This window comes from Neltuma alba, unplaced genomic scaffold, assembly GCF_004799145.2.
Source record: "Neltuma alba isolate B1F8T4 unplaced genomic scaffold, ASM479914v2 tig00011408_pilon, whole genome shotgun sequence".
NCBI classification, from domain to species: Eukaryota; Viridiplantae; Streptophyta; class Magnoliopsida; order Fabales; family Fabaceae; genus Neltuma; species Neltuma alba.
The window spans coordinates 28003-39933 of NW_021636094.1; the positions used below are offsets into that span (position 1 = coordinate 28003).

Below are 11931 nucleotides of genomic sequence, written 5' to 3' on the forward strand. Positions count from 1 at the left end.
CTAGTTCCTAATTGACGCAAGTTATTATTTGGATAAATATTCATTTATAACTAAGAAAATTGAGTTGATTTAGATAGTTACCTCAATAATCTGTGCACGACGTCGTTCAGTTCAGAAGCATGCTTTTAAAAGTGAACTTTCGATATAACCCAAAAGTCTTTTAGGCTTGATACATACTATATATGGTCATGAAAATTGGTTAATTTTCATCAAAGCCAATTGCGCAGGACACAATGATGAACTCCAACGATATCGTTCATCAAGAGGAAGTGGAGAACTTATGTAAAGCTGGCAAGTGGGCAAAAGTCCTTAAGATGTACGAGGAAGAAAGGGATCTTCGTACGGCCAAGATAACTGCAACAGGAGACACCATATTACACATGGCAGTGCATAGTAAGAAAGAGCATGTTGTGGAATCATTGGTGGACATAGTTTGTGGTGGAGAGAAAATGAATGAGCAGGACAAGAAGCAGTCGGCGTCAGTTTCATCGGTGGATGAAAATGGAGATGAGAAGTCCGTCCTTAGAGTTCAGAATGAAAAAGGTGACACTCCTTTGCATTTAGCTGCTTCAATAGGAAATGCTGAAATATGTAAGAAGATCAGCGGCGTAGATCCCTCATTAATTGCCATACCTAACGGCAATGGCGAGACACCTCTCTTCATGGCAGGTCTCGATGGAAATAGAAAAGCTTTTCTATGGCTTCATTATCGGTATATGGAAAGCCCTGGAGTTTCTTCAACAGACTTTGATCACTCTATACTAAGGAGGAACAACGACGATACCATACTTCATTGTGCACTAGAAGAAGGGCATATCGGTAAATAGAAGCAAATTATTCATTCTTTCATGTGTGTGTGTATATATTACTGTGTTTTAATGTATTATTTATTCAAGTACGTGCACATGGTTTGATATGATTTCGTAGATGTCGCAATCGAAATAGTTCACCTTTATGAAGATCATTTGAAAGAGATGATCAAGCCCAATAAGAATGAGTTATCTCCACTCCATCTCTTGGCAGGAACCCCTTCAGCTTTCGAAAGTAATGATCTTCTTGATCGATCTTCCGTTGTTCAACTTCTTTATCGCTGTAAGTACATAATGTCTTTAATTTATGTGATATCACGCTTGCAACAATCTTGACAATTTTATGTCCTTTGCATCCAAACGAGTTGTCATATCATGCATTTTAAGCTTCCACTGACAATTCTTTCTATAATGTTTCACAATACACATTAAAAAATAGAAAGAAATGCAGTAGAGGAGCTCAAGTTGTCAAAATCTGATAAATTAGGTAGATGAATTTGAATCAGCTGGACTACAATTGAGTCCCAAGATGAGAAGGAGAAGATGGTAGGGACAGACATTTGTAGTCTGGTTTGGATGGTACGTGCATGAAATGTCTTAGTTAACAATGCATCACCATAAAACTAAATTGATAGATTATATTTTCTTGAGCCATCACCAACCTAACAACATGTCAATAGCGTCCTATTACGCCTCTTAGAAACTCCATTTTTCATTGGACTGCCAAGCATAGTTAGAGCTCCTTGAATTAGCCAGATAGATTTTCAACTTCATTCATGTATCATCTACATGCTCAAATTTATGCCGCATTTAAATGGAGAGAAAACTAAAGAGAAAAGAAAACTAAGGAAGAAAATATATAGGGAGAGAAATTAGTTTTGCCCAGATTGGATCAGGTGAGAAAAGTAGGGAAAAGAAGTGTATTGTCTGATACAAAAAACATATCCTACATGCCACAAGATCAACGAAAGCTTTGATATTAATGAGGGATTCACTGACGGATGAAAGAGAGGAGAGGGCATTTTTTTTCCTCTCTCGAGATTGACGGAGAAGGATATGCTTTGGAGGTTATGATCTTCCCAAAAAAAAGTCCTATATTCACTCCCTTTCCCATGTACGATAGCTATCTCCCCCAATATAGTATATCACAAGTATTTGCCCATACTTTTCATTATTTACGTTTATTCCCCAAAATAGCTTGGGCCATAATGCATCAAGTGTGAACCGGGTATAGCAACATTATTAAACTAAATGGATAAAAGAGGTGTTAAGAGGAATATATGAAAATGTTTTCTTTCTGAAAGAGGTACTTATATTTAGTACATAACAGTATCTCAAATAGGATTACCTCCAATTAGATGGTACTTATGCGTAGCAAAAAAAAAAGTTGAATTTGGCTGATATTTCTCTTATGTATGGCCTCAATTTTTTTTCTCAAAAAAACACGTTTCTCAAGAGTGCAAGTTTAAATTTTATATTACAAAAATAATAATATGCGTGCGACTTTTGGTTTGTTTGGAACTTTAAGGCCCTTTTAGAGTTAAGAGAAAGAAGCATGCTACGACGAAGGAAGAATTGGAACAACGTGAACGCGAACCACGCCTTGAGGCCCTCATTAAACGATTGATTGTTCGTATAGGTAAGTATGATTTACAAGCGTTATTCTTTAGTTATAACTACTACAATATATGAAGCGAACGATTAATAAACCAAACCACAGATAATTGCGAGAAGCCAAATCTCACGATGACCCCTACACATGAAAACCTAATTCCCAAGACTACCTTTAAAGCCTTCAAAACCTAGGATTTAATGCTAAGGGTCAAGTTTAGGAAACTTACCCAGGTGGTCTTGGCCTTTGTATAACTCCAGGAAACCCCAAAAATGCATAAAAGTTCACACCGTATATAGGACCACAACTTTATTTTTATAGCCATCCAAAATAATGTTTAATTCCACCTGATCACCTCAGGCTCTTAAAGCCTTCTCTGCCCATTTTCTAAGCAATATAAGACTTCTTGATCGAGGTCCATCTCCTCCCACCAAACCGTCAATGTTGGAATTTTTATTAGAGCATAAACTATTTTTAGTATCATCATCATCATCATCCTTCTAAACTTGAGAAAAACAAAACTTACAATGTTACAACTACATACCCTCTTTCAATTTTAAATTCATTTGATTAATAATTGTTAGCCCATGGCTAGGGTGATAATACCTGGGGGTTGGCCTAGGGTGGGGTCAACTCATATGGGTTAGGTTAGAAAGTGTTGTTTGAAGGCTTACCCTGTCATTTTTTGCGAGTTGAACCTGCGGGTTTAACCCATATTACTAGCTCTACCCATGGCTTTTCATCTTTACATGAATCACATATTTTTGTATAAACCAAACAAAAGTCACCAATCATGATAAAAGAATTATTTTTGTAATGCTGAAAAACTCATGCACTTCTAAACTTACGAACTCCAGCAGAATTATTGTATTATTATCGATTTTAGCTATATAATCTCACTATTTGAGTCAAATTTCCAACATATGAGTATTATCTCCATTTCTTATTTCTTTCTTCAAATTCAACAAAAATTTTACATTAACAAAATTTAAAGGGCGAATGTCAATAGTAGTATATGGTTTATTCATGCATGTCTAGCAACTACTACTTTCGGTTCTTAATATAAAACTCAGTTAACTAATTTGGAAAGATTAAAAAAGTTATCAAATTACTTTAAAGTATTTATATTTATCATTTTTTTAAACTAATTTACTTCACTTATAAATTGATATACAATCTAATTAAGTAATAAATTTTGTGACTCATATTTTCAGATCGTTTTGTTGATTATCATGAAACATCCACTTGGGCGGGGATTAGGATTGCAATTGGGATTCTGCTGCTTCTTTTGGTGGTGATACTGCTATTCCCCCCAGCATTTGTAGGTACGCCATGTCAATGTGCACAAAAGAGAATCATGAACATATATAAGCACACGTATATGATTTATATAGCTATCTCTATAACTACTACTACTATTCCCAGTGAAAATTAAAGTCGGCCCAAATTAAAGCAAGAACTACAAAGAGAAGGAATGCCTATATACAAGAAACTAGAATGTCATGAAATCTTCGGATAAATTGTTAATTAAAAGACTCTAATCAATAGCATTACTAAATGTTCCCTTTAAAGTTTCCCTGGCCCCCCTCACAAAAATCACTATTGTTCTCTTTAGCATCTGCAATGTCCTCAGTTTTTAATTTGTACATGCCCAAACCACATTAAATGATTTTTACGTGAACTCTCCCTCTTATGTGTTTATTACAAGTTTTAGTTTTTCTTATATGTCCATGAATCTATCTCATTAAACCGCAGTTCAACCAATTCCGTGCTTGGTACAGATCAAAATACCAGCACTTCACAACAAATTCTCTTAACAAGTGACAACGTTATTTTCTGCATGCCCCCCAAACGAAAAAACTTCACCTTCGAAGGAACTTTTTAGTTCCCATATTTCCTTCTATATTGGAGCTAGAGGTCGATTGGAAGGCCCTAGTCTGGTGTTAATAGTCTAAAATATTAGACGTCTTAGCTACTCGATATAACTAAACTCACCAATTCTGCAACCATTCACTTTTACTTTTCTCTTATATTTACATTTCTCTTGTTATTAGACAGATTATCTTCTTTAATTTGAAATATTTTCTTAGCAGACATTTCATTAAGATATTATAAGTGATGATTCGTGTCATGATATATATATATATATATTTCTTCTAATTCTATCCATCCTGTGTGTTACATGAGTTGATAACTACATTCTTATGAGTATTTATGTAGTGGAACTATTGAATAAAAGTAATTCATATGCCGCTCTATTGAAATTTTAAATGTAAGGAAAAATCCTAATAATATTATTGATGGGTTAAACTCCATGGCCAAATAGAAAAGTTTGAATGAACATATTTTATTTTAATTATACATAATTATAAATTATTTTTAAATACCATTTCGTTAAAAGTATTTTGCTGCAACTGACTCGGGGTTCTGAACTTTGGATTCTGATTCCTAGAAATGCTGTTGCATAAGATACGAAACTTGAAGGAAAAGCACACATGGTCTGTTCAAATAGTGGAAAAACTTCTCCTGCATGCTGCCCCTGAAGATATGTCAGCAAATCCATATGAAAAGGACAGCGGTAATTAATAGATTTATGAAAACTCCAATCGTTAGTTCGTAGTTAAAGCATAATTAATTTATCATAAATATATATAACATGACAGTTTAGGATGAGTAGTATTAATCATTCTTGACCTTCACCTCGCTGGATTATCAGTGCGGATTAAATGGTTAGTTAATAATAAAATGTATGGACTAAATTACGTCATCAATATCTTCTGAGTTTTTTGTTCAAATCATTTATACTTTCTTAAAATAATTTAAAAATTTCTTTGAAAACGAAAATGTAAATTATACAAAATATTCTTGAATATTTTTATTAAATTACAGAAACATTCTTTCTATTTTCAAAATGCATGCAAGTTTTAAAATATAAATTAATTGCAAATATTTGTCATGAGCGATTTGAAATTGCATGATCCTTTTTCCTATCTTCACGAAAAGTTTGTGCATATTTGAAAAATAGAAATATATATTAATCTAATTTTAATATATATTCAAGAGAGATTTGTTGAATTCAATCTTCATTTGAGCTGAAATTGTGTAAATTTTGAAACATAAAGGAGATGCCCAAGTAATTTTAACAAATTTTATGATCGGATGAACATTATCAATATCAAATATTTTATTATCGATCTAACTTTAACAATCTGAATTTAATTAGAATTGTATAACGTACTCTTAAAAATTTTTCTGATTTTGTGTGGAATAGTCCATGGGCTTTTTTATTTAGCGTTATTTTACACCTATAATCCTCTCTACGTTATGATTGACATCAAAATTACCTATATATCTTCAATGAATAATGATCGATCGAGTTTGGTTAAATAATTAATTCAGTCAATTGTAGTCTTTTCGTTAGGATGATTTTTATCTGCGACAACAACGTTAACAATCTAATTTTGTGATTTGGACTGTGAATGATTGGATAGGGCCAGGGTCTAAAATAGTTGACACACCCCTAATGATTGCTGCTAAGAATGGTGTAATAGAAATGGTACAAAAGATCCTAGAATTTTTTCCATCTGCAATAAAAGTTGTAAATGAAGAGAAAAAGAACATAGTTCTATTAGCGGCAGAAAAGAGGCAGACCAAGTTGTATCGGATTTTGCGTGGAAATGAAAAGCTTGACAAAAGTGTATTTAGTCGAGTGGATAAAGATGGAAACACTGCATTGCACTTGGCAGCCAGGCTTGGGGTCCACCTAAATTGGCAGACAACAACCATGGTAGAGGAATTCAAGTGGTTTGAGGTGCGTATCTATTTACTATATATTACCTCCGGTCCTTCATATAAGAACTAGTTGACTAATTTGAGTATATTAAGAAAATTAGTTAAATTAGTTATTTATAAAAATAGATGTTGTCTTCCCTAAAACACTCTTACTAATTGTGTCTATTAGATAGAACTATCATTTGATAAAACTTTTAACATATGCAACTACTCCAAGGATTACCTTGAAAAAAATGGATATGTATGAGAGATAAAATGAATTGGAGTCTTATATTTATAACCAAATTGAATGTCAAACTAGCTCTTATATTAAAGACCAGAGGTAGTATTAAAATTTCTCTGTCTTAGCCATGAAGTCTAATAAAAAATTAAGATGCCGATTATCACTTTAGATCAAAGATTTATTCAAAATGTTGGATAAATAAGCATATTATGGTATATATTTAAATGGTGATGCAGTTTGTGAAAAGGTCAGTGCCTTCTGATTTGTGGGAGATATACAACAAGGAAGGGAAAACCGCAGAAGAAATCTTTAGAGAGAGTTACAAGGAATATATGACAAGCGATAGAGATTGGTTGAATCAGACCTCGCAAGCATGTTCTGTGGCATCAACCCTAGTTGCGTCTATGGCCTATTCCTATATCGTGGCAGAGAATTTCGATGAAAAGAACTACCCAGCAATTGTGGCCCTTTCCTTGTCCCTCACTTCCACCATCTCTTTTCTGGGCATACTTGCTTTTCGTTCTCAATCTCTTAAATTTTGGAAATACGTTCCTTTCATGCTTCAAATTGCTATTTTGACCATGTTCGGCACCATTGTTGCTTTGTGGATCTCTCTCATGCTCCTTGGCAAATCTTTAACAACTTACGCAATTCTTGGCTCACCAATTGCCATCCTTACCATTGTCTCACTACCCATCTTCATTGGTCCTACGTTGATGTCTTTGTTTACCAAGGTTCCACCCCCTGACCGCAGCACCACAAGTGCCATCCGCTACCGAAGGCCCCAGAAAAAGGAAAACGAAACAGATCCAAACTCGCAAAATTAAGTTCATGTCTTGCTATTTAAACAACGCAATCCATCATTGATCACTTTCATTTGAAAACCTGTTGTGTGTGTAGTTTGAAAGTTTTGTATCCCTTTTGTTTGCAATTATGTGTGTGTAATGAATAAGTATACTATTCCAATATTATGGTACTGTACTTGGAGGTTAATTTGTGATACTTATTTCTTGGGCCTCACTTATACATCTTCTTTTCTGGGGGTTCTCATAATGATGCCAATCTGCATTGTGGCTCAGTCATTATATGTAGTCTAGTAGTAATTAAATCAGACTCATATTTCAGATAGGAGGAATATAAAATTATTTTTGTGGGACCCAAGTGCCATTCCTTCTAATTTCTACATCCATCCAAGCCCTTATCCTTGTGCTAGCTTCGCACTTTCCCGCACACTTCTTCTGTCACAAGAAATTTCTGTGCTCTATGGTAAGTACATCTATAGATTTCATTAATGGTTATATGCTATTCTAAAAGTTTGATGCAAGTACTTTTTTTGGGTTTGACAGTCGCCTATGGCCTGGTCTAGTCTGGCCTGTTTAAAAATAGGAATAGGTCAAGGCTTTTTAAAGGCTTTTTTTTTTCCCCTAACAAGCCAAATCTAGGTTCTTTAAAAACCCTTTTAAGCCTGTCAGGCCGGTTTGAGCCTGTTATAATTTTAGTTTTTTTGGTACAGTTTATAATTTTATTAATCATTAACTAATCTATCCTATCCCAACGTTTTTTATCAGACCTATGCAGGCAGCGTGATATTGTTTTGCCGTAAAGAGCAGATTGCTTTTCTAAACAAGTAAAACAAACACCAGTCTAAAAAAACAAACAGCAGCCAAAAAGAAATAGTCAAACAATAAAAAAGTCTTCAAATAAGAAACGACCCAGGGTCCAAATTAAAATTTCTAACGGGAGAATCTTTACCAATCAGCAAATGCAACTGATGAGGATATGTAAGTTTATATCAAGTTTTAGAGTAAATTACATTATTTTAACTATATCTTCGATATGTAAATTTATATGAAGTTTTGGAGTAAATTTTATCCTTGATAACTTATTAATATTAATAAGAATCAATATAAAAGGCCTTCTTTATATTTGGGGTAAAAAGACCCTTTTAATGAATTTTCTTTTTGAAAAATACAGGTTTTCTTAAACAGGCTTCAAGCCAAGCTCAAGCTAAGAAAAAAAAAAACCTATGACAAGTCACAAGCCAGGGACCAACTTGTTACAAGATTGGCCTGGCCTGTTAAAAGTGAAACCTGACCTGTTTCCACGAGTATGCAAGACTCAGCACTCTTCCATTAGTATTTATTTAATTTTTGAATTTTTGAATTAAAGGGGTGCAAGCACTATGCACTAATAACAGCTTGAGGTTAAAAGTGAGCTTACTAAGTGTCGAGGGTTCGATCCTTGGAAAGTTTTAAAACTCCAGGCCGGCTGTCCCACCCATCTACTCATCAAGGTCCCCACAAGTCAAGGAAGGGATTAGCCATTGGGTTCAAGGGTGGATAACCTGGGAATACTAATCCAAAAGAAAAAGTGAGCTTGCTTGCTACAGGTAGGCGAATTGGCTTATTATTTCAATTTCAACTACCCATCAATATTTCCGTCCAATATAATTGAACATGACGTGATTCTCAATTATTGAACATTTTTTATGCCAATATATATATATATATATAATAGAATATTTTGCCAGGTCATCTGTTGACTTTTTGTGGTTCCAAAATCTCATATCCACTTCCTGTGTGAGTGTGACACTGTAAGGAGAGAGAGAGATGAACATTTCATAGAGGCATTAAGAGGGAGTATGGGAGAACAATTGAGACAACTTTCAAAGAGCCCATGCTTTTACATTTTTAAATTTAACCTTTACTCTCTCAATTCAAAATTATGAGACACTTTTAATTAATTTACACTCTCAATCAGTTAGTTAATAATTTTTAAATTTATTTATTCTATTCATATTTTCTCTTACTTATCAGGGCATCTCAATTATAAAACTTTATTAATTGCACTTCCTAATTGTTCGCACCACAAGTGCTATAACATCGTACTCTATACACCTAGACGAAAGCAGATTTAAAAACTCTGGTCGAGAGTTTACACATAAAAGGTGACATTTTTAAAACGTTTTATCTAACTTTGTCTCAAAACTTATAACTTTAAACTTTGAAAGTTTTATATGATATAATAAGACCTGAATTCATACTGCTTTGATCCAATAGCAACAACTATTTATCAGAGCCATATAGATGTTACTTCAGAAAACTCTACTTTTTTGTTTCAGCCCTAATAAATCATATTTTGTAAATCCTAAACCATTCATACTATCGATTGGTCATTAATATATGCATATATGTATGCTAAGCTACCCCCAAACACTTCTCCTTATGGAGGTACATACATCCCATAAGTAGAAATTACATAACTTCACCAAAATTGAAATATAAGCATCACAAAAGGAAGGGGGAAACAAACACATAAAACATTCAAGATTAATGAACTAACTAAATGCTAAGCTCTTCTCTCCTTCCACCTTAGCTAAGGTTACACCAACTTCTCTTTTCCTTTGGATGAATTGGGCCCTCTGGTTAAATAGAAAGGAGGGGTGAGATTCAAAGAATCCTAGTAGCAATAATCATATTTCATATATTATGCATGGTATAAAACTAAGCATGCAAAATAAGCTATGGAGAACAACACTTTACAAAATAATTGAACTAAATAACCAACTGAGGCATATTCGTTATCATTTAACTGAATCTCATATAACTATTGTGCATAACTAAGTAACTGAATAACTAAACAGCTGCTAACTGATTAACTGAGATTAACTAAGCATATACATACTGATTAACTGAACAGCTGCTAACTGATAACTAAATAACTGAGTAGCTTCTATCTGATTGACTGTATAACTGTGCAGCTGCTATTTGATTAACTAAATAAGTGTGCAGCTGTTAACTGATTAACTATTAAATGCGCATATACTGGATAACAAAATGTATGCACATGGCCATGGCAATAGCTGGTAAGGCAATTTACATGTTCTCATGCTTAACTATAACATTATGGCACAAACACACATGCAACCAAAGCAAAACATATAAAATAATGATTAGCTACCTTCCGCCTACTCTCCTGTGCAAGTACCTTGCTCTTGGTTTCTTCTTGGTAAACTAGGACACCAATTAAATCCTAAATTACAAGTACATATATCAGGTGAGTTAAAATTGGGATTCTGATTAACCCATAACTAGCTAAATCTTTTTATAACCCTCGCTCAGGTGTACTCTCATCTCTTAAGGTGGTTGGTCATCTTGGCCCAAAATTTACACTTCATCTACATATTTCCAAAGGTTTCTAACACTTCCCCTTTCTTATGTTTCTCTTAACTTCTTATTCTATTATGATTTAGTTAAGAGAGTACGATGTAACTTAGTTATCAACTCTTCATGCTTCTAAATAATTGCTTAGTATGCAAGAACATAAAACAACAAACTTAAATCATCATTCAAATCCTCTTCGATCATAAATAGCTATACAGAACATTAACTTGACATCTAGAGATTTTTCAAATTAGTTCCACAGGTCTAGTTCACTCTTATACATTCCACAAACATGGATGGTTTCATCAAGCATTTCGGCTTCCTTTATTATCTGTTTTGAACATTCAATCTCACTCACATAGCTAAGAATAAGTTTAACATCTAAACATATAATTCAGCGACCGTACTTGAGCATTTGTTTAACATTATATATCAGCAACTTTATATTTGTAAATACCAAACAGCAACTTTTGTTAGATTTTTAGCTCTAAGCCTTTTATTCTATCCATTATATTAAGTCTTTAATAATTCACACATTGTCATTCTTAATGAAACAGTGACTGTTTTATGTCCTTAATCTAAATTACAGAACATGAGATTGTAATATTAACATAATCAGTTCTTACGCAGCAAACATGACTACTCTTAATAGAATTGAGAATTCCTAACTTTTGGTTGTCACTCTGACCATTATAGATGTAATAACCTGAAACTTTTAAATTAAGTAATAATTATATAAATTGTCACAGCTTGAGTACAAAGAGGAGGTGAGAGATAGTTGGCAGCGAAGGGTGCTAAAAGATTAAAGGTCCCAGGTTTGAATCCTCCATTTGTTTAGGGAAAATCTTTTTTTCCTATTGTATAAAAGTTACTTAAATACTAAAAAAAAATGAAGTGGCATCAGATGTTTCACAACGCCAACATTTTTTTCAGTGAGAAAAGGGAGTGGAGGTAGAAGTTTCTCGATTTGAAGCTAAAAACCCTAGCCATCCTTCACCTACGTCTGACTTGACCGTCGCCGGCGTTCACTACCACTGTCTTCTCCTTCATTCAAGGTTCTATTTTTTTCCTTCTTCTCTCTCTCTTTTCTTCCTTCTCTTCTCCTATTTGACACTAATATCTGCTTCTTCCTCCTTCATATTTCAGTTCATTGCTTTCTTTCTCTTTCTTCTTAAGCGACTTTCATGGTTGTAACACAGGGAGGAGTTGTAAAATTTTTCAGGCGCCTCCAGTATCTCTTCATTGCCATTTTCTTTCTGTTGCGATCAAGAGTTATGGCTATTTAAGGAAAATGGTTCTACTCTGCTAAGGTGCACGATCAAAGGCATTTAG

At 33.9% G+C, this 11931-nt stretch overlaps 1 protein-coding gene across 1 annotated transcript; it reads left to right on the top strand.

The window, feature by feature from the left end:
• Window positions 1-233: 233 nt before the first annotated feature.
• On the top strand, window positions 234-7263 carry LOC114712996 (uncharacterized). The gene is made up of 7 exons (XM_028897573.1): window positions 234-819; window positions 928-1092; window positions 2338-2448; window positions 3636-3746; window positions 4874-4999; window positions 5913-6232; window positions 6673-7263. The coding sequence occupies exons 1-7, from the start codon at window positions 234-236 to the stop codon at window positions 7261-7263; spliced, it is 2010 nt and encodes a 669-aa protein (XP_028753406.1).
• Window positions 7264-11931: the final 4668 nt, after the last annotated feature.